The 26,307-nt window shown below is 38.7% G+C and overlaps 1 protein-coding gene across 2 annotated transcripts in view; it reads left to right on the top strand.

Annotated features, from left to right (window-relative positions):
* The window catches only part of ATP8A2 (ATPase phospholipid transporting 8A2), a 523,365-nt gene that overhangs the window by 24,639 nt on the left and 472,419 nt on the right, over positions 1 to 26,307 (top strand). For both annotated transcript variants that reach the window (XM_067562894.1, XM_067562893.1), the window contains exons 2-7: positions 9,346 to 9,445; positions 10,458 to 10,556; positions 13,902 to 13,947; positions 17,768 to 17,808; positions 20,212 to 20,285; positions 24,585 to 24,654. In XM_067562894.1, the coding sequence (XP_067418995.1) occupies positions 9,346 to 9,445; positions 10,458 to 10,556; positions 13,902 to 13,947; positions 17,768 to 17,808; positions 20,212 to 20,285; positions 24,585 to 24,654 (430 nt within the window). The remainder of the gene's footprint in view (positions 1 to 9,345; positions 9,446 to 10,457; positions 10,557 to 13,901; positions 13,948 to 17,767; positions 17,809 to 20,211; positions 20,286 to 24,584; positions 24,655 to 26,307) is intronic.

Here is a 26,307-nt window from a genome sequence, read left to right as displayed (position 1 = left end):
GCACAGGCCTGCAGAAAGGCCTACCAATTTTGGTTGCTGTTAGTGTAATATTGGTTATTATATTTGTTGCTATCATGGGGTCTCTGGCCCTTTTACTGGTCTATCAAAATCTTCTCGTACAGCTCCAGAGCCCAATCCTAGATCGACATGTCTTGTCACAGTAAGGACAGGTGTTTCTAGGAGGGATAGGCACAGTGTTGCTGCACTGAATGTTCTGATATTCTTTCTGCCTGTTTCTCTTTTCCTATTCTACCTGTCAATGAGCTGTTTCAAAGTGTTGAGATTCCTCCAACAGGGCCTTCCTCCATTTTGGACGGTCCTGAGCGAGGATCTCCCAAGTATTGATGTCAATGTTGGACCTCTTCATATTTGCCTTTAGGGTGTCTTTGAAGTGCTTTCTTCACCTCTGTGACTTCGCTGGCCTTCTTTCAGCTATGAGAAAAGGATTCTTTTGGGGAAGCAGGAGTCAGGCATGCGAACAACATGACCTATCCAGCGAAGTTGGCTTTGAATAATCATGGCCTCAATGCTGGTAGAATTTGTTTCAGCCAAGACGCTGATGTTTGTATGTCTATCCTCCCAGCTAATTCGAAGGATCTTTCGAAGGCACCGTTGGTAGTACTTTTCCAAACTCTTGTGATGTCTTCTTTATGTGGTCCAGATTTCTGAGCCGTACAGCAGAGTTGGGATAAAAATGTCACAGTAGACCAGGAGCTTCGTTTCAGCAATGATGGTGTGATTTAAGAAGACTCTCTTACTCAGATTTCCAAAAGCTGCACTCACACATTTCAAGCAGTTTTGTATTTCCACATTGATGTCTACCTTTGATGAAAGATAGCTTCCAAAATAGGAGAAATGATCCACATTCTCCAGCATTTCTCCATTGATTTGAATGAAGGCGAGTTTATTTCTCGATTTGGAGCAGATTGATAAAGAACTTGTGTTTGACTGATGTTTAAAGTTAGGCCAGTACTCTCGTAGGCTTCTGAAAATGCATTGAGAATGGTTTGGAGATCCATTTCAGATTGAGCAACAATTGCATTGTCATCCGCATACTGGAGCTCTATTAGGAATGTTGTTGTGGACTTTGTTTTGGACTTGAGTCTGTTGAGGTTAAAGAGTCTTCCGTCCATCCTATACACAATTTCAATTCCAGGAGGGAGCTCTCTGTCGACGAGGTGCATTATGGTGAGAGGAAGATGGAAAACAGTGTTGGAGCATTGACACAGCCTTGCTTCATGCCAGTTTTCAACTCAAATGGTTCTGTTTGATTCTCATTGCTGACAACCATTGCTGACATGTTGTTGTGGAGAAGTATCAGAACACTGACGAACTTGTTTGGGCAGCCAGTTCTAGACAGATTTTCTATAGGGCTTCATGGTTTACAATTGAAGGCTTTGGAGGGATCGATAAAGGCCATGTAAAGAGGTTGATTTTGCTCACAACACTTCTTCTGAATTTGACGTGCTGTAAAGATCATGTCCATAGTTCCTCAAGATGGTCTGAAACTGCTTTGAGATTCTGGAAGAATTTCTTCCACAAGTGGAAGGAGGCGGTTGGTGAGGATAAGGGCAATGACCTTCCCAGCAGTGGCCAACATGGAGATGCCTCGGTAATTTCCTCAATCAGCTCTGAACCCCTTCTTGAAAATGATAGTAATGAAGGCATCCTTTAGGTTGGCTGTGATTTCTTCCTTAATCCAAATTTTAAGTTGAGGACATGAAGTTGATATGTAAGTTGTTCTCTTTCTTTGAAAATCTGTGCAGGTATTCCATCAACACTGGCTGCTTTATTGTTCTTCATTTGCCTGATGGCACTCCTGACTTCTGCCAAGGTAGGCCACAAACTAAGGTCTTCTCTGATTGCTTTCTGCGGGATGGTATTTATCTTATCTTCATCAACAGTCATGTCATGGTTCAGGAGATCCTGGAAATGTTCTTTCCAGCGAGCATTGATTGATTCTTCATCCTTTGATCTTAGAGGATTGAGGCCTTCAGTGCTAGGGCCATAGACAGCTTTGGTAGCACAGATGAAGCCACAAGTGTCACGGATGTCAGCAAAATGTTGGATTTCCTTTGATTTCTGAATCCACCACTCATTCTTCAGTTCCCGCATTCTTCTCTGCACCTCTGACTTTGCTTGTTGATGTGCATTTTTCTTAATGGCAGAATTGATGTCATTCTGCCAGGCACAGAAAGCTTTCTGTTTTCTGTCGATGGCTCCTTGAATTTCAGTGTCATTTTCGTCAAACCAGTCTTGATGTTTCCTGGTCTTGTATCCTATGGTATTTTCACAGGATAAGAAAACAGCTTTCATGAGTCCTGTCCAGTGCTCCTCGATGTCTTCTGGGTTCTCTGTTGGTAATATTTCATTCAGGAGTTGCTGGAATTTTCTTTGCTTGAGTGGGTCCTTCAAGCACTTGATGTTTATCTTGCGCCTGATCTGTTTCCTTTGCATTCTACATTTGGGAGCAATCCTGATGGACATGCATGAACGGATGAGGTGGTGGTCAGTACAACAGTCATCAGCGCTAGTCCCGGCTCTCGTAATCAGGACATCCTGGCGATCACGAGTCCGAACAATCACGTAATTGATCAAATGCCAATGTTTTGATCTAGGATGCTTCCAGGATGTCTTGAACTTGTTCTTTTGATGGAACAGGATATTTATGATGACAAGTCCATGTTCTGCACACTTCGTCAGGACAAGGACCCCATTAGCATTTAAATTTCCAATGCCTTCTTTTCTGATAGCACCATTCCAAAGTGATGAGTCTCTTCTCACTCTGGAATTGAAATCTCCAGGAAGGATGATTTTCTCTTCCCTTGGGATATTTAAGAGGATGATGTCAAACTGCAAGTAGATGTTTTCCTTCATGATCTCATCAGCGTCGAGAGTTGGGACATATGCACTCACAATTCTCGCCTGTTGGTTTTTGGTGAGTTTCAGATGGAGAGTCATGAGGCGTTCATTGACACCAATTGGGAGTTTTGAGAGTTGGTTCACAAGTTTGGTTTTGACGTCAAAACGAATTCCAAGTATCTGTGTCTCTTCTTCTGCTCTCCCTCTCCAAAAGAAAGTGTATCCTCCACCTTCTTCTTTCAGATGTCCTTCTCCAGCACATTGAGTTTCAGATAGAGCAGCAATCTCGATGTTGAACTTCCTCAGTTCACGAGAGACAATTGCTGTCCTTTGCTCAGGGCAATCACTATTTGCATTGTCCATTAAAGTTCATACATTCCAGGTTTTGAAAATCATCTTTGTTCCTTTGTGACCACATAGAGGTGATCCCATTGTACGTGGGTTATCCAGTCAGGAATTGATCGAGACAGATTATGTTTAGGGCACCTTTTCTAGCTCCCTTCCCATGTAGAGTGAGCAGAGTGGATCCTAAATAGGATTGCTCAGTCGTGGGTGCAGCTGCCGAACTGCTCTTACTGCCTCTGTTCTTGAGCAAGATGACTGAAGACAAACACCAACTGCCTATATGTCGGTCTGTGACTAGGAACTTCCACATCTCACAATCCTGCCCCCCTTGCCACTTGTCGATCGCTGTAGGACTTTCCTGTTGTGCAGAGAAGATGTTGATTTCCATATGGAAGAAGCCTGTGCGTGATTTCTTTTAGCAAGCGGATGTTGTCACACACCAACAAACACATGGTCCTTGACAGATAAGGGATCTGAGTACAATGGCATGGGATCTAAGATGATTGGAGACCCTTAATCTGCTGTAGCCTTCATCTGCCTTCACAGCTGTTGGAAAGGAGATTCCACTTTTCTTCTGCCTGGTCTGTCGTTGAGGTCTTCTTGGATTGCTCTTAGTCAGGAAACTCCCCCTCAACCTTGCCGCCATGGGTGACCCTGCCAGGAGCATGAAGCTCCAGACAGCCTTGCTCTCAGGATCATTGGAACATGCAAACCTCTCCACCACTGCAAGGTGATGATCCCCGGAGAAGATGACGTCTATATACTGTGTATGACTGTAAAGAACATTATCTGCGCTAGAGAGAGGATGTTCAGCTATACACCCATGCACCAAGAGGCTCTAATTACACAAAGTAAACAAGCAAACTAAATTAAATGGAGCTGTAAAAATGAAATGACAAATTAATTTCATAATATCACTTTTAACAATTGTGTACAGGAAACAGTTTTAAAATTAACTTTTTATTTAACTTCGTTTTAATTTTATGTGCCTCACTAAAGGTCGGATCCTACTGCCATTGCAGTGAATGGCAGATCTTCTTGTCTTCAGTGGTGTAGAGTCAAGCCCCAAACACCAAAATATGCTGGTACCATCTCTCGTTATTCATACTTAGGTAAAGCAAAATCCCATTCACAGTTTGGAAAAAAGAGGGAGAAGGAAAACAGATTCCTAATCCTGGACACTTATACGTATGCTTAAATTTTCTCACATGTGAAGTCCCATTCACTCTGTAAGTACAGGTAATATGTTCATAAGTATTTGCAGGATCGGGGACATAACAAGAGCTATATTTTATTAGTTAATCATTATGCATGGCAATTGATTAAATGGAAAAAGCAGATTTATTTTTTTGTGAATACCTATTTTAATATGGCAACATATACTAGTGAATGAAGGGCACACAGTAGTTGTAATGTATTTTGATTTTAGTAGAACATTTGATTATGTGTGTCTCAATCTTACTCTGAACCTTGCTTTTAGTTGGGATATCAGTGCTGTCGTTTAGTGAAATTGGCTGAAAGACCGTGCCTTGGGGGGCACTGGAAATGCTCACTTGGTGCATCCCACAGAGAAGGCTGGGCATACCGGCATGCTACAGTCTTCACCTTCCCTGTTTGTATAGGGCAGTTCAGGTGCGGTGATGCCCTAGGTCCTGCTATGGTGGTGTGGATCCTAAGGCAGGAGATTGGAGAAACAATCTAATGCCTTTAGATTAAGAGATCTAGAGAGGCTGGTTTCCTTGGAAAACAGCTGGTTAAAAATAATCCGTTTGTCCCAGATACTCTGTTGGCTCTTTTGAAGATTATGTTCTCAATCTTCAAGGGGTCGGGGGATGGTAGCTGCACTCTGAGTACTGCATTATGAGTACAGCTGCAGGTAGGCTGATCAAAGAATAATACTAGCATTTCCGGAGGCAGCTGAAATTATATGTCATGGTGAAAGCTGCAGGTAAGAAAAAAAACACACACACACAAATTGATTTTGTGTTGTAGAAAGGACTAATTTTAAATTGTTGGACGACAAGCAATTTTATGTTAAAACTTACTAGAAATATTTAGTCCAGAGAAACAAGAAATGGTAGGTCAGCCCTTACTACTTGTTTCTCTTACTGCCAAATCAGGGAAAACTGAAATAAAAAGATGGAATTTTATTGATACAGGCTCTTCATGCAACTATTTCAGGTGAAGTGACTCCCACTATTTTAGTCACAGGGGTTCTTTTACATACCTTCGGGGACACCATGATTAAAGCCAAGCAAAATAATCAGTTATTCACTAGGGCTATTTTATTATTAAAGTAAGGAAAATAAAATAAAATGTTAAACAAAATAACACAAATGACAGAATACAGGTGATTAACTTGTTGTTTTAGTTACAATCTCTTCTGTATGCCTCTCTGGGGAGAGCTTTTAGCAGAGATTACACCTTTGATAGTTGATTGCGTCTGGGCATGTTCTTCATTTGGTAAGTTAAGACCAAAGTATATTGTTTCTCAAATTTATTGTGAGCCGAGCGTAGTGTCGCATAGATACTGAAACTGTTTATAATTGGGCAAAAGAATTTGAACGCAGGTGGCTCCTGTTTGGTAATCATTGGTAACCTCAACAGGTGATCATTGGGCAAAGTAAATCTTAAATCCTGTGAAATCAAAGAAATATTTAAATCAGTTACTTAGAAGGAGCCATTTAAGGAGCTGTCTTGAGACAGGAGATTTTTGAATATTAAGAATTTTAAATACAATTGAATATCTCACAGTGTTTTTTGTTTACCAAAGGTTAGACCCTGTCTCCTCTTCAGAAATACATGGTTTAACCATTTGGTGATTAACAGGAGAAACAGTTAATATTTTTGAGATACAGTAGTATTTCCATATCTCAATAAAATCATCACAAGAATTTTAATTTAATCCATTGGCAGTGTCTTGGTTAACTTCTTCTCACCAATCCATGTTGAAGTCTTGGGGAGGTTTCCCTGTGTTGCTTTCCTTTTGAGGCATCTCTGTTTTTCTTATCTGTCTGTGGCAGCTTGCTTGTAGAGATGGACAGGATGAATTGTGAAGTGCTTGCTGTTTAAACAAGGGAGCAAAGGTGTGTGTGTGTATGAAGGGTGCACAATCCTGAGTTTTATATCCTTCTCCTTCCTATTTTCATGAAGTTATAGGAAACCACACCTCTTTTAGGCTTGTTTCTATTGAAAGCTGGTTACTATCCTCCTCCCGCTGGCTCAGTATCTGTATGGGTTGTCCTTAGGAGTCTCTTAATTTAATGAATATGCAACATTTCTAATTGCCTTTGTTCTTGTGTTGGGAAAATCCCAGATAACCTTTTGAAGTTAGAGTTTAACTTTTTCTTTTTATTCAGTCCATTGTCTGACATATTCTTTCAATTTTGATTAGAGTTCAAGAGGAAATGAAATTGTTTTCAAAAAGTCCAAACACTCCTGTTCTTTATATAAAACGTCTTAGTTTTTAAAACAGTCTTGTAATATTAAATAATACTTAACTTTTTTACCTGAAGGATCAAAACTTCTTGAATAATTATTTAAATTTTTTGGAGGGATGATTTTTCTTGTCATCCTGAGTTGGATGAGGGAGTTGTTTAAGCATGCAATTTAATTAATTCCCCATATAAATATAATTAATTAATTAATTAATTAATTAATTAATATTCTATACTTAAATAGTTTTTTACATCAATAATTAGTTTAGCAAGATCATTAGATTCTTTGTTGGTACATAAGCACTTTACCATTTACATAGCAATGATATTAGGAAATTACTTTAGATGCTTTGCATTTAGTTAAAATACTTGCAAAAATGTCATTCAAAATGATTTGTCATTTCAACACTGAAGAAATAAACAAAGGTTTAAAGCATTTCCAATTCACATGGTTTTCCTAGAGGCTTTTGAGTGAAGTTTTCAGAGAAATTATAAAATGTATTTCAATGAGGATATTTCTAGAATTATTTGTGGGGATTTACTCACAAGTTTTTTTGGGGAAGGTGAAAAAGCCCACTTTATACCTAGATTTATTTTTTAATAACGCAATCCTACATCCCTTTTCGCAAATCAGTTTTTTTCCTAAAAGGTGAATGTTTGTATTTTACATGGTTTGTTTTCTTGAGATAAAGATTACATTTCTACCAAATTGGTATTTTATAAAAAGGGAGGTGTCCTGTTTGGTTTGTCTCTGGGGAGAGAGAAAGCAGAAGCCTCTTGGGATTCCTCTCATTAGCCTGAATATTTTATATAATTGAAAAAAACAAAAATATATGCATGTGAGGTACTTTTCACCATATGTATGAGAGTAATGATAAATATATCCTACCTTTCAGAAAAGGCACAGGGAGGTTTAATTACCTGACATTAAAATAAAGTATTAATATCATTTTCGCATTAATATTGAGGTCTCTCTACCGCAATTTACTTCTCAAAAACGAAGGGCTGAATTCTCCCCTGCATACAAAGGTATGCTTGGTGTGGTAGGAAGGAGGAGGCCATCAGAGAGCCAGTTACAGCTAGCCCTCTCATTCAGCCCCAATCTAGCCCTGGCATTCATTAGAGGAGGCCACATGATGCTCTAATTTATACTACTAGGGGTATGTCAAAGTCGCCGCCATCAGATCGACCTATCTGGATTGACTGAGCAGCCAGTGAAGACCTGCTCAGTCAGTCCAGGAATCAATGCAGTAAAACCACCCTGTCAAGTGGCGTAGTGCTGCGTCGACGGGAATGCGATTCCCATCGGTGCAGTTCAGTGAAGACGCCGCGCAGAAGGGAAGCATAGCAGTCGATGGGAGTTACGCAGGCTACTCTCTGTAGCTTCCGTAACTCCCGTTGACTGCTGCTGAATCGCCCGGTAAGTGTAGACCAGGGCTAGGTATCTTTTTCCAGTGGAGGATTAGTGTAGTAGAGCTCTGCTGAGGTAGAATGAAAGGGTAGTAGGTATGGGAGCCAGCTCTCCCTCTTTCACTAGCGTTGTGCCAACAGAGAAGTCCCTTCTCTAAGGATAATTCTTCGCTGGCCACTTAAGGGCAGAACCCAACCAGTCTGTCCTGCTGAACAGCACAAAGTGAATGCAGCATACTGCAGAATCTGTGCCAAAATATTTCCATTCCAGGTCTTTATATGTTGTAGAGGTTCATGAGCCTAAGAATTATTTTTGGAACTCATGTTTATGCTTGCACCGATCACCTGTCAACCACTTTTATGTTGTTATGGCTCACTACAACCCTGAACAGTATAATGTCCTGGACTTTATAGATTTTTCTCCCGAAGTTGAAATGTTTTTATTGTCTCACAATGTCTATTGTTGATTGTGCTGTGCGTTATAGAGCTAGAAAACTACAAAATTTATCTGAGAAATGAGTTTTCTTCTTAATCTGTAGGTATGGCTAGATGTATTTCACCTTTCGCATTACTCTTCCTATAGTATAATTACCTCCAGCTATTTCTACACAAAATGATCAGCCAGGATAATTCTAAAATTGTTTGGGTTTTTTTTTTTTTTTGGTAGCTTAGTGCTCACAATGAGGACTTTAAGTTCAGCATACTAGTTCTGCTGTGAGCCAAGAAGTGACTCAGAGTACAAAATAAAAGGCAGATTGTAAATTGTGTAGCACATTTCCATAATTACAATAGCTGTTACGATAATTCTTTAACATGTGGTTGTACTTTGAAAAATTAATTTGAAAAAATGGCACTGTGGAGTTTTCAGGTTATAGCCTTTCAAACACTAACAGAGTTGACATTAATTGGACTTAGCCACATGCTTAAGGATAAGCACATGCTTAAGTGCTTTTCTGAACAGAGTTCCTAATGAAGTACAAATGTAAGTGTGTTAGAGAGAGCTGCCCATAGTACTGGAGTTTGGACAGATATTTTAAATAGATAATTTTTGTCTTCTGACTGAACCATCAGGTGATATTTGTTGTAATAATCAGAGATCCTACCTTTCAATGAGCCTTCAGGGTCCTATACACACTCCCTCAAAAGGGAGAACTATGTTATATTTATATACATTGTATGTCTCCTTAATGTTTACCTACAACTTCCAGTATTACTATGCCATCATATTTCTGCAGGTTTGTTTTTTTGTTACAGTACTGTACTTTAACCAAGGGTTTTTTGGAATCCACAGCACAGCCAAGTACAGCGTGGTGACATTTCTACCTCGATTCCTGTATGAGCAGATTAGAAAAGCTGCTAATGCTTTCTTCCTCTTCATTGCCTTACTGCAGGTATAGTTATATTGTTTTACCTTTGATTCAAGAGAAACTACAATGTAATCTAATAGATATCCCAATCACTACACTTAATTAAAAGGAAACTAAAGAAAAAAAATTATGTGCCTCAGATATAATAAAATAGAATAGCTGACAAAGATGTAGTCACCATTATCACAACATTAAGTGTGTAACTTTGAACAAAGGAATTTAAAGGGTAATTGGAGATTTTGAAAGCTGTTTGCAAAGTAAATTTCAATTTTTTAAGAAGTCTTTTTGCTAATTTCACCATAAATCACTATTAAACTAACCAAGAAATTTTTAAAAATAGCTTCCTTTTTTGTATACATGTGCTTGTAAAGCCAGGTTGTCTTAGTTACTATGGGCCAGATTCTCATCTGTTGTACATAAAGACAACAGAAATGTGCTGATTTATATCACTTGAATGAGTTTGATTGTCTAGGCCTGAGAGGGAAAGAGAAATGTATAAGTAATACAATTATAGAAACTGACCTATGATTAACTTTCCTTTGCGAAATAATGTGATTTAAGGGTCTGGTACCTCAGGGTGCTTCAGAGCTTTAAGCAAGTGCTATAGAAACCATTGAGAAGCTGGGAATCTCCCTTTCTACTCTTGATAAGGCTTCCACTTCTGGTCCTGCAGGGTCCTGGATCTTAGATCTCTCAGTGATGCAGGACTGAATATGATCCATCCTGCACCTCTGAGCAACATGTTTTTAGGGCAAATTTGCGAACTTGGGTGGGAGGGGAAGAAGGAAATATTCCTCTGAAAGATTGTTTTTAATGGCATCTGTCTGAATCGTCTCAAAGTTTATGATGTCAGAGTAAGCTCCAGTCCACATGGGGTAGTGTGCACAGTGCAGATGAAATGGTTAAGGTTCCACCCCTTATGGCTGCTGCTCTAGTCCTACTTCTCATTTGCTAAACTCATAAAATTCTAAACTTTACCTTATATAAAACATAGATTTGCTGCATAAAAGTTTTTTATTTTTTTCTTCCTTTACAGCAAATTCCAGATGTCTCTCCAACAGGAAGATATACCACCTTGGTGCCATTGCTATTTATCCTAACTGTTGCAGGCATCAAGGAGATTATAGAAGACTACGTGAGTATAATTTGTTTAATTTGGGAAACAGATTGGCTTCATACCAATGAAACACATACAGCTTTAGCAAATGCATCTTTAAGAGTGACCCAGTAACTGTTGTTGGAACAAATCCTGAAGTCCTTGCTTAATTGTTATTTAGCCCTAGTCAGGTGAGTAGTCCATTGGCTTTAACAGGAGTTTGCCTGAGACAGGACCTCAGGAGCTAGCCCATTATCATTATGTTATAGTACTTTATTTAACATATGTATATTTGCACTAGATGTTCAGTCTGTTTTAAATAATTGAATGGATCTTGGCTGGTGGGTTGATGTGAAAGCTTATGTAAAATAGGAAATACAGATGAACTTTGATCTGGGTAACAAAAATACAATATGAAAACAAATGGAGCTGCACCTATTTATATCAGCTGAGAATCTGCCCAATAGTATAGCAATAGAAATATTTTAATTTATTTTATCAGGAGAATTCCTAAGTTTAAAACATATTGAGGAAAGGAAATTTTAAAGAGGCTATATATTTTTAATTTGATGCATGAGAAATATAAATATCTTTCTGTACTTGTAAAAATAATCACACTCACTGAATCACATCTCCTTTCACCTTCTAATACATGTAGCAAAATAATTGAACATAAAGGGGCAAACTTTCAGACTGGTTACCAGAGAGAATGTAAATTTGCATGCCCAAATTTTAGCTTGCAGTGTTTTGTTTTGCACACTCCAAAACTCCATATTTCCTGCACAAGTAGAGCAATTAGCTATCTAGTAACCAAGTTTGCACATTTGTATCCAACAGGATCAGGGTGCAAAAAAATCATTGCCTAAAATTACATGTGTAAAAAGAATGATGTACAGTTCTGTTTGCACAAATTTAGTTGCTGCTTTGTAAAATTTGGCCCTAAGGCTTCTCTGAATAGAAACAAAATTGCTTACTTATGGTCAAGAAACTAAATCTTTAATTACATATGGTAGTAAAAAAAACTGTTTTATCTGTTTTCTTTTCCTCTCAACTCAACTGTAGTATATTATCTTGATGTAGTTAAAAGTTAGATTTTGGCATCCTGAACAGTATCTTAGGTCTGGTCTCTAAAACACAAAATGCTAGAGCCTTTAATTCTGCACTTTTTTTAAGAAAGGAGAAGGTATAGTTGGACACTTAATTATCAAAGAGATTAAAATGCCCAGTTTGTTAGCAATGGTTGATGAATATCAGAAGGAAGATATTGAGGCCGTTTGCACATGACAGAGAGATCACTAAGGAACTTTGGTTACACATCCAAATTTTGGATTTTTCTCTGAACAGAACCTTTGAATCTTTTAAAGCTGCCCCCTCAGTGGAATTTAGATTCTTCTTCGGCAAAACAGCATTTTGTTTAGCAATAATCTCTGCCAAAAAGAAAGGAAAACGAAAAGGAACAATCAACATTCCTTTTTCATTTGACAAAAATAAAAGACATTTATAATCAGAACTGATTTTCTTTTGTACAAAGCCAGCATAATTTCCTATGCCTTTGCCTTTGAAACGTAGGTAAACCCAGTCACCAAGAGACCTTTCCTAAGAGGCATATTGGGAGATAATGTGAAGGATGACTGCGTCACCGGGGGCTGCCGCTGCTCCCCGGCTCCAAGCATGCGCTGCCGTGCACAGTCTCAGCCAAAGGGGTTTATAATTCTTTTATAACAAAGGTTACCAAGCAAACAGAATGCTGTCTTAACTCAATACCTGGCCCCCAGATTTTAGGGACATCTATCCCAGGGGGCTCTGGCACTCCAGCTCCTGGCAGCTTCCTCCTCAGCCAGCTCCGCTCCCCTCTTGGGTATATCTACACAGCAAAGAAAAACTCATGGTAGGCCTGGGTCAGCCAATTCAGGCTTGTGGGGCTGTTTCATTGCTGTGTAGATTTCTGGGCTCTGGCTGGAGCCCAAGCAATGGGACCCTCCTATCCCACGCGGTCCTGGAGGCCAGGCTCAGGCATCTACACATCAATGAAACAGCCCCGCAGCCTGAGTTGGCTAGCACGGGCCAGCCACGGGTTTTTCTTTGCTGTGTAGATGTACCTGCTGAAACTGCAGCTGCTAGATTGCTTCCCTGAACTCCTGGCGCCTTGCTGCACTCCTCTACCGGCGTTAGCTCCACTCCAGCATGGCTTTGCTCCCAGAGCTCAGCCTATTTCAATCCTTCTTTCCCCTCACTGCCTACTAGCAGCCCTTTATAGGCCCCAAGTGTAGTCCAGTCTTCTTTAAGTAACTGGATTAGTCTCACCTGCTCCAATCCAGGGGGAGCTGGGTTTAGTCAATCCACAGAGACAAGCTACCCTGTGACAGTGACCAGGGTGGTAAAAAAAATTTAAGATGCAACAAAAGCTGTGCATCTCATTCTATTCAGTAGTAGGTGTTCTCACTGCACAAGCTGTATATTCTTACATCAGACAGGCTTAGACAAAACAATATCAACTATTTTAATTGACATTCAAAGCTGCTGACTCAACTAAAGGTCCTGCAGGTAACTCTGCTAAATTAGGAAAAGTGTCCATTCCAGACATATGGTAAACAAGGAAAAAATAGGAAAAAATAAAAAATGGAAGGAAGAGGATTTTGTTCCATTCTTTCTCAAAATATTATTTCCTAACATTCTTATCCACACTCCGTACCTCAAAAAGCACCCTAATTTGCTTTCTTAGTTAGGTATAAGTGTACTCAGCACACTAAGATTATAAGGTAACTTAAGACAAGGCCTTTCAGTCAAATTCTGACACGTGGCAAGTGTAGAGGAACACATTAACGAACACAAAGAGAGGAGAGAAATTCCTGCTAAGGTGAGCAGTCTGTTTTGTAAAATATGTATGACAGATTCCAAGAACGTAGGGTTATTGTAGTCAAAAGATCTCCGTCTCTTGTCAGGCCTTGAAGTAATTATGTCAGTTTTTTCCCAGATGTTGAGAAGCTTTGAAATCATAATGTGAGGACAAATTACGTGTAGAATATGTGTAGGCAACACTCTCTAGTTCTCGTCATATAGATTTATTCACCTGTTCTCATGGCATTTCTGGAGGCAACTTTTAAGTTGCTTTGTTATCTGTTGCTATTGAGAAAAGTATAAGTGTCACATTTTCAGCATAGCGAATACCACCTCCTAATTTAGATGCAAAAAGTCAATATTGGTCTTTTGTGATTCTAAGTAAAAAGGTGCATAAAGCAGAATAGATTATCTAATTTAATTGACAAAAGAGAGCTCTCTGCCTTGTCCTGTGCATTTTCTGTTTTTGCCTTGTTCATTCCGCACATGGGTTACTAATGTGGAATCTTCCTGAGTGTAATTAAATGTTTTTTTGTTTCATGACAGAAACGACACAAGGCAGATAGTACAGTAAATAAAAAGAAAACAATAGGTAAGTTCCTAATGGAGTTTCATTTTTCTTTAACTAAATATCATGCAGTAGGAATGGCCAGATGCAAATATATTGTGAAGATGAATCATTGTTTAATCGTAATCATGTAATATCTTCTGATTCCATAAACTCTAAAGAACTAGAGGAAAATGTACATGCATGACTAATTGAATGTTAGGTGCTGATAATTAATTGTCATCAATTTTTTGTCTGTCATTATGAATGATGATATGAAGAACTTGGTGGGCATAAAGGATGTGAGGTCCTGGGATATAGAGACCTCTGCTTTTTTTAACCCTAAGGGTATGTCTGCACTGCTGGTGTCATTGTCGGCCGTGCAGGATCAATTCTGTGGGATTGATTGAGCGGCAGTGGAGACCTGCTCAATTGATTCGGAAGTCGAAGCCCTTAATCCACCCCCGCAACAAGAGTAACATTGTGTCGACTGGAGGGCATTTCCTGTCAGCACAGTGCAGTGGGGACGCTGCAGTAAGTAGAAGTTAGGAAGTCGACAGGAGATACGCAAGCTACACAGAGTAGCTTGCGTATCTCCCAACGATTGCTGCCAAAATTCGCCAGCAGTGTAGACCAGGCCTAAGACACCAGTCCTATTGAATAACTGCATGGAGGCATTGCTTTTTGTTAATGTAAGCCTTACTGTCATTATAATTAGTTCATCCATAACTTATTTTTTAAAATGAAAAAAATATGAGCAGTACTTTGATTGCACTTAGAATCTTTCAAATGGAAGAAATGTTTTAAGAGAAATCATTGTGTCTTAAAGTATAATTTCATTACTCTTTGAAAAAAATAACTTAGTCTCCAGAAAAACCCCTTTGGAGGGTGAATTGCTATAATTCTGAAGATTTACTAGTGTGTGATCTTTGCAGGTGTTTGTGTGACCTAAGTGCAGTTTAAAATATAACACTCCGGCTTGCCTGCATATTAGGGTTTTGATCTCTAAGCAATGTGTTACCCAGACCAAATGTGCAGTGAAAATACCACTTCAGATGCACAGAGGCAGGATTTACTACTTATTTTGGGATTAATAACTTCAGCCCTATTTTACCTAGAGAAAAATGAGCCCACTCTAAGATATAATCTGTTGAAAGCTCTCCTTAGAAAGACATACAGTAGAGATTATATTTGAAGTAACCATTATTCACTACTAGCTAGTGTTCTGTTTTTGTTTTATTTTCCTTTCTTTAGTTATAAAAGTGATAAATGATTAAATGATATCAATTTATCAATTAATAAAATAAGTATTATGTCTGTAAGGCACAGTCACTAAAATAGTGGTTGTCACATCCCTGAATTAGCATTGAGTGGCAGTTAAGATTTGGCCTACCATTTCTTGTTTCTGTAGACTATAAATTGTTAGTAATTTTCGGAAAAATAACAATAATAGAAAAGTTACATGGAAAATTCCAAGAGTTGACACTCACAAAGACACCCAAGAATCCTTTTTGGGAGGGTGGATTTACTGCCCTGTCGGTCAAGAGGAGTTCTCCTCCTTCAACAGCATGAATGTCCCAGGATCTACAGGGAAATCCAGTGGATTTCAGAGTGTTCATACGTTGGACAGCTTCTCTCTGCTGCTCCCCAACTTTTTTCCCTTGCAGCAGCCAAACTGAAAGTGTCTTCCCCATACCTGCATCCTCCTACCTCCAACCCTTCAAGGGGAGGTCAGCAGTATGGGAAAGGGACTTGGCAAGAGTTAATGCTGACCTTGTCAGCACAAATGTCCATGAGGTTTTCTAAATAAGGAGTTGCTGATTAATTATGAGATAACTAATTATTTCCCCAATAAATATAACTATTTTCTACTTAAATAACTTTCTGTATTAGTAACCAGTTATAGCATAAAAAGACCTTGCTATATTTGTACATAAAACATCTGACTATTCACATGACAATGGTATCTGGCAGTTGTTGTTGTTATATGAAGAGTTTACATTTAGATAGAAAATATTTGCAAATAAACATCTCAGAGGAAGCTTATACCATCTTAAACATTTGAGGGACAACCTTTAAGACAAAACCTGAGTTAGATAGAAGTAACTGGTATTGTCTGTAAAACATTTCCAAACCAAAATTTTTCCCCCTTAAAGATTGAAGAATGAAACTTCATAGTGACTGTAAAAGTAATCTGTTTCAGTAAGGATATTTTTCAGAATTCTTTCTGTGAGTTTAAACTAAGCCTTTCCTCTTTACAAAGAGGAGGAGTAAAAAGGCCCACTTCTGTAACTTAGTTTAGAGCTCTGATAACACATCATTGGCATCACTTTTCTGTAGAATATCCTGAATAAAGAACATCCCCATGTTCTTTTACACAACCAGGTCTCTTTCTAAATCATAAATACCCTAAAAATGTTTTCATGAGATAAAGAAGCTGTGTAAACATGCGTGGAAGTAATAAATATGATTTTATGCCCAAACAAATGTCATCTTCTTTGACACTTTTGGTGATAATTCTCTGTTTCCCTAGGAATTTCCTTAATTAGCTTGAACATTTAAGTTAGTAACCAAATCAATTTTCAATAAGCATGTGAATGACCATTCTTCACTCATCATGTATGAAACTTATGGAAATATCTCCTTACCTTCATTAAGGTGAAGGCAAGTATGTAATAACCTAAAACTGTATACAATTATAATAAAATTATTAATAACCATTTTTGCATCACTATTGAGGTCTCTTCCCTACAGGGATGACCTAACTCAGAACCTCAACACAATAGAACCCTGATCTCTTTTTTTTATTTTTAAGATCATGGAGGAAACCCAAAAAGTTACATAAAAGTGGGGCTTCAGATAACCAGTATCTTCAAACCTACCAGAGCTCTTAAGTTCTATAGGAATTTAATATCACCCCTGAGAATTTAGGAACGTCATGGCACGAAAGCCTGAAGCTAAGCTACCTAGTCATGTGGGGTTTAGTAGCTGTACCAGAGCTTAGCTTTAGCCTTGTGGAACTTAAAACTCTGTAAAACTGAATTACCCCCTCTGTAGAGGTCTGCAGGAGTGGAACTTCAGCTAGTAACCTCTGTTGACAGAAGTGACTTTTGGTTAACTGGGATATTTTCAGCTAAATGAATTTAGGAAAGTCAAGGTAGCACTATATTGAGATTGGTTTTAGGGTAGAAGTGACATCAATTTTTATTTTTATTTTTTTTAAACCTATGAACACAGTGTGTGAATCTTAACCTGACTTTTTTTTCTCCCCATGGAGGTAGTAGCTTGCTTCTTATGTTGGCTTCCTCTGGGATGAGTGAAGTACAAAAGAGTGAATGAGAAAATTCTAGATAAATAATTTGGTGTGACGACGTCATTTGTAACTTCTTTGCTATTACCCAGTAATGTACAACATAATGTGTTTCAGGAATGATCATTTTCATATCACAAATGGGAGATAAGACTATGTTATAGTTTAAAATAATGGAAATGAATGAAAGTGGGCCACCTAATGCTCTTTGTAACATGTATGCAAGTCCCAGCAGTATTTCTGGCTGTTTAACCAACATTAGAATGTGACCTACTAGTGATTTCTTCGAAATAATATGTTCTTAGAGCCAGATTCTGCCCTGGGACGTGTATGCCTGGGCTCCATTCATGTGTGCACTTGCATATATTTGAGGATGAAATTTGATCCCAACTTTTGAAAAATATTTAGGGTTGTTTCCCTGCATGTTAATTAATTTGGACCTTGGCATATATGCTTCCTGTACTTTAGGTTGTTTGGATAATGTAAGTCATCTTGATCTTTGATATGCATTTCTAATAAATAAAAATTAATTAAAGTTGGTGATTTTCATTTCAGTTTTAAGAAATGGGATGTGGCAGAACATTATGTGGAAAGAGGTAAAAAACCAATTTTTAAGTAGTTTTGAAAAGAATTGCTTTTGATGTGATGATTCAAGGATGGTGCAGAGCCAGCTACACTGAATTTATACCATCTAACCATTCCCCTGTGATGGGGGAATCCTGTTTAGGGCAGCTTTTTTCTGACTGCGTTGAACTGTTGTAGCAATGCAGAGCTCTCAGATCTGGGCCTCAGGATTGTGTCCCCTTCATCTGTTTTTCCAATAACAGTTATCCATTTGTTACTTTTATAATAACAATTATTTATTTATTATTGATATTTCTGTAGAGACAAGAACTCCAGTGCTGTTTGCACCTCAGTAGCACATTGTTTTTATTCCATAAAAAGTTAAATTAGTTTCACTGCAATGGCACACTTTATTAATGTTGTTTACCAACTTTGTATGTTCCCTGCAGGCCTATGGGCATTTTTTTTCCAGAAGACTAAGGCCCAGATCTTTGAAGGTATTTAGGCTTCTAACTTTCAAAGTTAGGAGCCTAAATATCTTTGAAGATCTGGGCCTAAGATAAATACTTATTTAACTTGGTAGCTTCTAGGGCCCTATCAAAGAGAACTTTGCACTATACTGCGTTCAGATTTTCGAGGCCAGGTTCTAGAAACCCTCAGTCACAAGGATAATCTGGACAGGTATAATGAAACACTGTGAAGAGAGTCAGCACAAGCCATATGCATGGTCATGTAAATCTCACTTAAACTTTATTTTTCTTTATGACTTAAGTGGACTTAAGTGATGCATAAGCCTGGTCCTTACTCTCTGCATGGGGTGAATTTCACCCCAGGTGAATATTCTGATTGTAGTTAATGAGGTTATTCACGAGAGTACAGATTTTTCTGGTCAGGCCTGTGGCTCTTAGAGAATTTACTATAAATCTGTATTTACCAGAAAGTGCAGAATAGCTCTTTGAGTGTCATTCTGGAAAGTGATAAATAATGCACATCCTTTGTAGCTTTCTGAGAAGGACTTCAAAAACCAAACCAGGAAATTAAACCCATAAAGTTATGTTTAAACAACACTAAAGTTATGTTTAAACAACACTAAGGCTGTGATGGAAACCAATGAATGCTAGGAAATGTAAAGCTGAGGCTGAGATGTGCCATTGTATCTTACTTTTTCTACCAGATTGTGAATTAGAAAGGGCATATAAGGCTGAACACGGAATGTTCTTACGTTGTGTTACAACTTTCACATTATTTAAACAAAGATTCTTGAATATAAGTGTTTCATTTTGAGTCACAAGGATTCCAGTTTATCCATTATTTTGTCATAATTACTCAGCTGCATTTAGCATATCATTCTTTTAGAATATCAGAGCTGATTCTGTTAGAAGTTATTAGACCCGATCTTGCTATCATTAAAGTCCACAGAAATTTTGCTAGTGACTTCAATGGGAATAAGGTCAGGCTCATCTTCTCTAATGAAACTTACTATTATAATAAACAAGCTTGCCATCTGCTTTTGAAAACTGCTTGACACTTCCAGGATTTCCAGTAGGATTATGTTTTGATGTTCAATCTCAATCCAGCAATTCATAGTTTTTATGAACAAAGACAGATGACATGCTGGCCCCTAAATGATTCCATTGTGCCTAGGCATGAGAACTGTTGAGTGCCTGCAACTCCCTGAAGGTAATTGGAGTTGTGGCTGCTCAGTATCTCTAGGACCATGTAATCAGGTGAGATGTGAGAATTGGAACATATTTGCTGGTAGTGTTCACAGCATCTGCCCCTGGTTTCTGTCAGTACATACTAGAGTGCCTGCTGATGTTCAATGCTACAAGTGCTTAAAATGAAAAGCATCTAATGGGAGAAGACCAACAAAGAGTTGAAGTAAGAGGAGAGTAGGAAGTTGGTGAGTAGTGAGAAAACATGGAGAAGAAAGAAAAGGGGAGAGAAGAGGTCAGAGAAAGAGTAAAACAGAGGATACATTAAACAAATGCAGTAGAGACAAAAGTAAAGATAAGAAAACTTGTCCCACCAGGGAAAGCATCTCTTATCAGCTATCGAGAAGAGCCACTGCATACAGACAAGCTAGTTCAGGCAGTGGAAAGATTGATAGAGAAGGGCTAAATCACCTTATCTAAAGTAAGAAAAAAATGAGACTTGAACCTTACTTCTGAAGTTATGACTTGTATTTTTTGTCTGTGGTGGGATACTTTCCTTTCATTAAATGTTTGAAATTAACCCAGAGGTTGAACTTTCATCTTCTCAATGATATGTAACCAGATTGAATTCAAAGCATCACTGTAAATGCTCTTTGTAAAATAGAGAACTCTTCCTATCTCTGTGAAGGGAATAGTTAACAAATTAATAATCCAGATGAACAAACTTGTGTTCATTTTTTCTTCTTCCCTGCTGCTGCACTCCTGCCCCTGTATCAATAGGTGGCAGTAGGAGATATTGTGAAGGTCACCAATGGTCAGCATCTTCCAGCAGACATGATCATTATATCTTCCAGGTCAGATACACTGAATGGCTGTGGCATGATGCTTCTGCTGAACTGAGGTTTTAAAGATATTGTTTTTATTATTAGGAAGTATAAACTTAAATATCTTCGATGCGGTTTCCCTCTCTTCTTCACAGTGTGAACTGGATAACATTTCTACATCACAAAGATGTGTTTGCCTTCTCAGAGAAAGAAATGATCCTATTCAGTACCATTCTCATTTTATTTGCATTGTGAATAATGTCTCAAGATCAGCCAGATAAGATGGGGTTCAAATTGGTGGTGCTTGAAACTGAGCTCACTGTAGCACTATGGAGAATTGGCTTTGTCAGATTTGGAGGGAGGGGATTTGGTATGACAAAAGCTGAGTGCAGTCAGATTACTCAGTGGTTTTTGAAAGGCCTCTCAGGACTTGTCTTCACTGCTTTAAAAAAAAAAAGTGCATTTTTTTTACCTCAAGGTAACTAACATGCATGAGCTGTCCTGCGGTAAAAGCACAGTGAAAGATCAGGCACTTCAGTTTTACTGTGAGATAAACTCACTGAGGTCAAGAGGATATAGATCTGTTCAGTTCATAATAAAACTAAGGCGTCTTGTCCTCCTGTGTTTTTTACTTCAGGACTGCTCCTACATGTTATTCACACCAAGGTAATAGCTCTACCCTTTTTAGCAGTGAAAACAAGCCTTCAGAGAATTTTGCAGCTAAATGATTTTTGGTGGTGATCAAAATAACTTATCTTTAGTTCCGTTTCCTTTTATTAATTTAATTGAAAAAATTCCAGCAGATTCTCCCCACACTTAGTGCCCTCCCCCTGTATTGGGCCTTCTTCTAAGGGTAGCTTTTCACTGCAGAGTTCACTCGAGTTATGTAAGCTAAAGTTACTTCTCTTGAATTAGCCTCGCTTGAGTGAGAGCAGCCACACTGCCAAATAATATTTGAGCTGCTGTGTCCACTGAACTGGTGCTTCACTTACTCATGATTGTCACTAAAGTTTGGTCTACACTCAAATGTATGTCATTATAACTACGTCACTCGGGGGTGTGGAAAATCCACACCCCATAGCAATGTAATTATACTGATCTAACCCCTGGTGTAGATAGTGGGAGGGCTTTGATCATTGATAATTTGACCATTAACATAGCTATTGCCTCTCGTGGAGCACCTCCGCTGATGGGAGAATCACTTCTGTCGACGTAGGTAGTGTCTTCACCAAGTGCTAGTGCAGCTGTGCCTCTGCAGTGCTGTGAGTGTAGACAAGTCCTAAGACTTTTAGGGGCATATCTTATGGGTCTTTACACTGCAGTTAGGTGAGCTGCTGAGTACATTCTTTGTTAGTGACTTATGGGAAAACTTGTCTGTCCTTTTTGGATGCATGGGAGGGAATTGTAAGAAGGCGTTGGAGGGCTATCAGCACTTCAGTGGAGCTAGCTTACGCCCACACTGTAGAGTGGTCATGCTACTAGCAGCTGATGAATTATGCTCTCTGAAGTTTTAGCCTGTATCCCCCCGATGGGTCAGTCAACTTGTGTTTAAAAGCACCACAACACTTCAGTTATAATTTTGAGTTAACTCTGCAGTGAAGACAAACCCTAAGACTGCAAGTCTTCTCTTTACCACCTAAACATCAAACCAGGGACCTTGTGGGTATTCTTCTCCTTCTGTCTAACTAGCAATGGCCACTGGTTGCCCTAATCCCCAGGGCCTGAAATTCTCTCCTGGAGAGGGAAATTGATGACTAACCTTCTGAAAAATGTCTTTTCTGAGTTATTTTCTGCTCTGCCTTCACTTCTGTCTCATTCCTATGTCACCAACAGAAGTGGCATCTCCCTGGTGGAGATAGATATCAAACGGTCAAAATGAAGATCTAAAATTTCAAAAGTGACTAGAGATTTGGGGTGCTGCAGCTTTAGGGTGCCCAATTGAAATTCTATAAGGTGCCCTGAAGGTGCTCAGTAAGTCTGGAAAATATTGTCCCCTTAATCATGACTTAGGTTGAGCACCCAAAAACAGAGGTACCACAAATACCTAGTTATTTTCAAGGTTTAGGTCAAAATTTTATAATAAGATTTATTTAAATAAAAGCTACAAATTATTATTGATTATTTATTGCCAGCCAGGAGGCTCCTGTATTTAAGTGCAGATAGGGGGATATAACCACACTCTCATCAAAATGGTATTCTGCCTCAATATTTTATATTTAAATGTTCTCTCCCACTTATCTGCTTCATTGGGTTTAGATCTCAAGCTGCATAGGCCAAATTATGTTCTCAATACCACCCAAAATAACCCCACTGGTTTCAGTAAGGTTACACTGGTGTAATTGAGGGCAGAATTTGGCCCTGTATATGCTGCTTAATTTACAAAAAACTTTGCTTTTAGTACTGGCCATTTCTGTTGTGGTTTTGTTTTTACCAGGGTTGCTTTGTTATGTTCATGATGCTTCTTTGAGATGGTAATACCAATTAAAAAGCCCTCAGTTCACCGGAAAGCTTTGCATGCTCTGAAAGGATTGTCTGTTTGATTTATGTATGATATGTGCTGTATTACATACTTGTGTGTACATTGTACTGGTATATTGTTTTGACTGTTAAAAATAAACTAAGGAGTCATTGTCTATTATTTTATGATTGTTCACAGAAAAATGACATTTTAGGGATCTTACAGACAGAAGAGATTCTTAAGGCGGAAAAAAAGACCAAAAGCAATTAAAGATCATATTTGGATCTAATTTATATAGACAAATGTGAAGACATGTGAAGAACTATGTATAAAACTTTCTTGGCATATGATAAAAGTGCTGCCCCTGCTCCACTATCTAGATTACAGTGAACTTGCTGTTTAAAACACAACCAAAAATGTGGACAATTGTGGTTTATGTGTTAGTCGGTAGTGTCCATTGGATTTGATCTGTTAGTTTGATTAGATGTGGGAAACTGGGAACCTGTGTGATACCATTGTCTGACTTCTGAAAGAAAACGTATTTCTCTGGAGACCACATATAGATCTGTGTGTATGCCTGTATCTGCATACCTACATCTGTCTGGCATTCAGGTGCCTAGCAGTCAGGAAAATGGCAGCAATACAAGGGTTAATTTAAATCTGATTGCCTCAGGAGGTATAGGACAGTGTCTCAATGTATAGAAAGTAGTCTGCAAAGCATGGAAGATGAAATGCATATGTGGATTCAGATGGAATGTAGATTCTTTCGTTGTAATGCATAGCCGTGTTGTACCATAAAAAGATACACTCTAATTCAAAAGGAATCATTTTGGTGGAGTTCTATTTCTTGTGTGATACAAGGGATCAGTCTAGATGATCACAGTGGTCCCATCAGACCTTGAAATCTATGAATTTATTAACTATAGGCCATGATAAATGGATACAAACTGGGCCAGATTCTAATACTCTTCAGGTGTGCCCTGAAAGTAGGCACTCTGTGAAAGCAGAATCATTGTACACCTGAATTCAACCCATGCTTAGCTCCTTCTCCCCCTTGGACAGACTATTCCAGCCAGGAAGAGGAGTAATTTCTGTAAGTCAGTGTTTAGGGTGTATGTAAGGACACAAACACTCTAAAAGATGTAGATCACAGCCCTTGAGTCTAATCCCTTTTCCAGAATGCCCCCTGTGGCTCCAATCACAGGACAACTGCAGAATAGCCTCTGCAAGTTTGGGCGGGGAACTAGAGTCAGGGAGGTAGAACATTAATACCCTCTGCTGCCCTTACAACCATGGCTTTTGGGTGGATGGTATGAGCTGCATATAGCTAGATTTGGCTTTCTGGGGAAAATTTACAAAGGTATGAAGGGAGCTGGTGCCTAACTGCCCTTAATACCTTTGAAAATCTCCCTTTATATTCTCATGTTGCTCATTGTTTTCCAGCATTCTTGCTGAACAAATTTGGGGAAGAAAATTAATGAGCTGAAGCATTTTAAAAATGCATTCTAGAAGGAGAACTTGTCAAAAGTGAAACAGTTGAGTTATTAAATAAATGCAGCACAGAAGCAGAGGCTTTTTAAAATATTTTCTGAATTTGATGTGTGTATATGAAACCTCTTTGCTTTTGCTGGATATTGTATATACTACTTCAAATAGAAGTGGTTTTTAAGTCATTTGTAAGAGAAGTAATTTTCAAAAGGACTTTTTAAAAATGGCACTCAGTGTCATACACCTTCAGAATTTAACTTTTTGCCATGTAATGTACAGTACTGAGAATAGTTATAGTTGGGTACTTTCAAAGCACAAGTAGTGCTCAGTGTAATTGTTTTATGAAATGTTTAATACTGAAAACTGTATTGTGCTTTTTGCAGTGAACCTCAGGCAATGTGCTATATTGAAACATCTAATCTTGATGGGGAGACTAATCTTAAAATACGACAGGTAAAATCATATTTATTTTGTTAGTGTGTAATGTTAACCTCGAAGGGCAGGGAACCCTGTCTAGTAGTTAGGAAAGGGACTTGAGGATGAGGAGATCTGGTTTCTAAATGCAGCTGCATAATTCTTGACTAGTTGCATATGCGCTCTCTGCCTGTTTCTGCATCTGTTGAACCGAGGTAATTGTACTTGCGGTACAGATTTGTTGAGAGACTAAATTAAAGAGAGGTGTGGTCCAGTGGTTTAAACATGGGAATGGATATCAGGTAGATCATGGCTGTGATGCTGACACTTAGTGTGGCCTTCAACAAATACTTCACTGCTCTGCCTCACTTTCCCCCTCTCTAATAGCAGCAGTATTATTCCCAGGGCTGCTGTAATTATGCTTGTTAAGTGCTTTAGACATGAATTTACTCTCTCTCCATCTGACAGGACCTGCATTTGTTGACTTTCAGGTCATGTTGCAAAGCGTATGGGCCTGATTCTCATTTACATTGAGGCCACTTTATACAACTCTGGCAGTGTAAACAGACCTTTAAAGAGTGTGAATTAGACATATCCATTTAAAGGCTCCTTTACACTGCTAGAGAGGTGTAAAGGGGAATCAGGCCCTGTGTATTCACCCATGATTTCTCCAAGTCCTAAGTATGAGCACCTTATTCTTTGCGCTGGGAGAAGCATGGTATTGAGATTGGTACTTTTGTGTGAGGTTTTAAAAGAATTAACTGAGACTCTTATGCACACCTTGCTTAAGAGGATCCCCATAATCACAGAGCCGGAGGCCAAGCTCCCATCATCCTCCTGCCCCTCCCCAACATTTCCTGCAGTGATTTATCAGAGCTGATGCAGAACCCTTTCAGTTTGGAATCCCTTCTCCATAGCCTGTGCAGCCTGGATGCAGTGGCTGTTCTGTGCCAGGCAGCTTCAGTCCCTCTGTGCCCATGGTAAACATCACCCAGAAGGACACATTTTATTTTAAGCAAATATATCTGTAAAATATAAGAGAATGTTTAGCTGTGAGAAGATAAGTTTGTATTTTAAATGTTTGGGATATGTAAAGTCATCAGAGATGGGGAGTTATAGATTCTCCTCATACTTACCTCAGTGTCAATTGTGAGTAGCTCCGGTTAGTCACTGGAGCTGCTCAAATATAAAACTAGTGTGCAAGGAGGATCAGGGCATTGAGCACATTAAGATGCAGTTGCCTGTGATTGCAGCATAACCCCTAATAGTATCAAAGCAGCACTTGGAAACCTATGCACTTCACTGCCAAATTCTTAACAAATCAAAAAAAAAATGGTTTTATTAAAAGGAACTATTAAAGGTAGGAAAGTGCTGGGTTTCAAGTGTTCAAGTTCAAGAGTTTCAAGCCATGACAAGTGTATTTGAAATGCCATGATTTGATGATTACACACTGTGCTTGTGGTCAGAGTTGAAATTTAGCTGCCTAAAGTGGAGGCCCACTTTTGTTGACACTGCTCTCCATTTATAAGAGGTACAGGGCTCCTTCTTGAACACTCTGGACTCCTTCATTTAGGTTGCCCTTTCCCTATGGCAGGCATCTGAGTTCAGCCTACTATTTCCAACATTGCTTAAGAAATTGTCTTTTCAGATCATGGAAGTCACGTGTTTCTTTTGAAATTTCTCTTGAATAGC

Source organism: Emydura macquarii, unplaced genomic scaffold (assembly GCF_026122565.2).
Source record: "Emydura macquarii macquarii isolate MOO-44397 ecotype Brisbane River unplaced genomic scaffold, CSIRO-AGI_Emac_v2 contig_2473, whole genome shotgun sequence".
In the NCBI taxonomy this organism is placed as follows: Eukaryota; Metazoa; Chordata; order Testudines; family Chelidae; genus Emydura; species Emydura macquarii.
The sequence above is the reverse complement of the archived record's forward strand: the minus strand, read 5'-3'. Positions and strand labels throughout refer to the sequence as shown.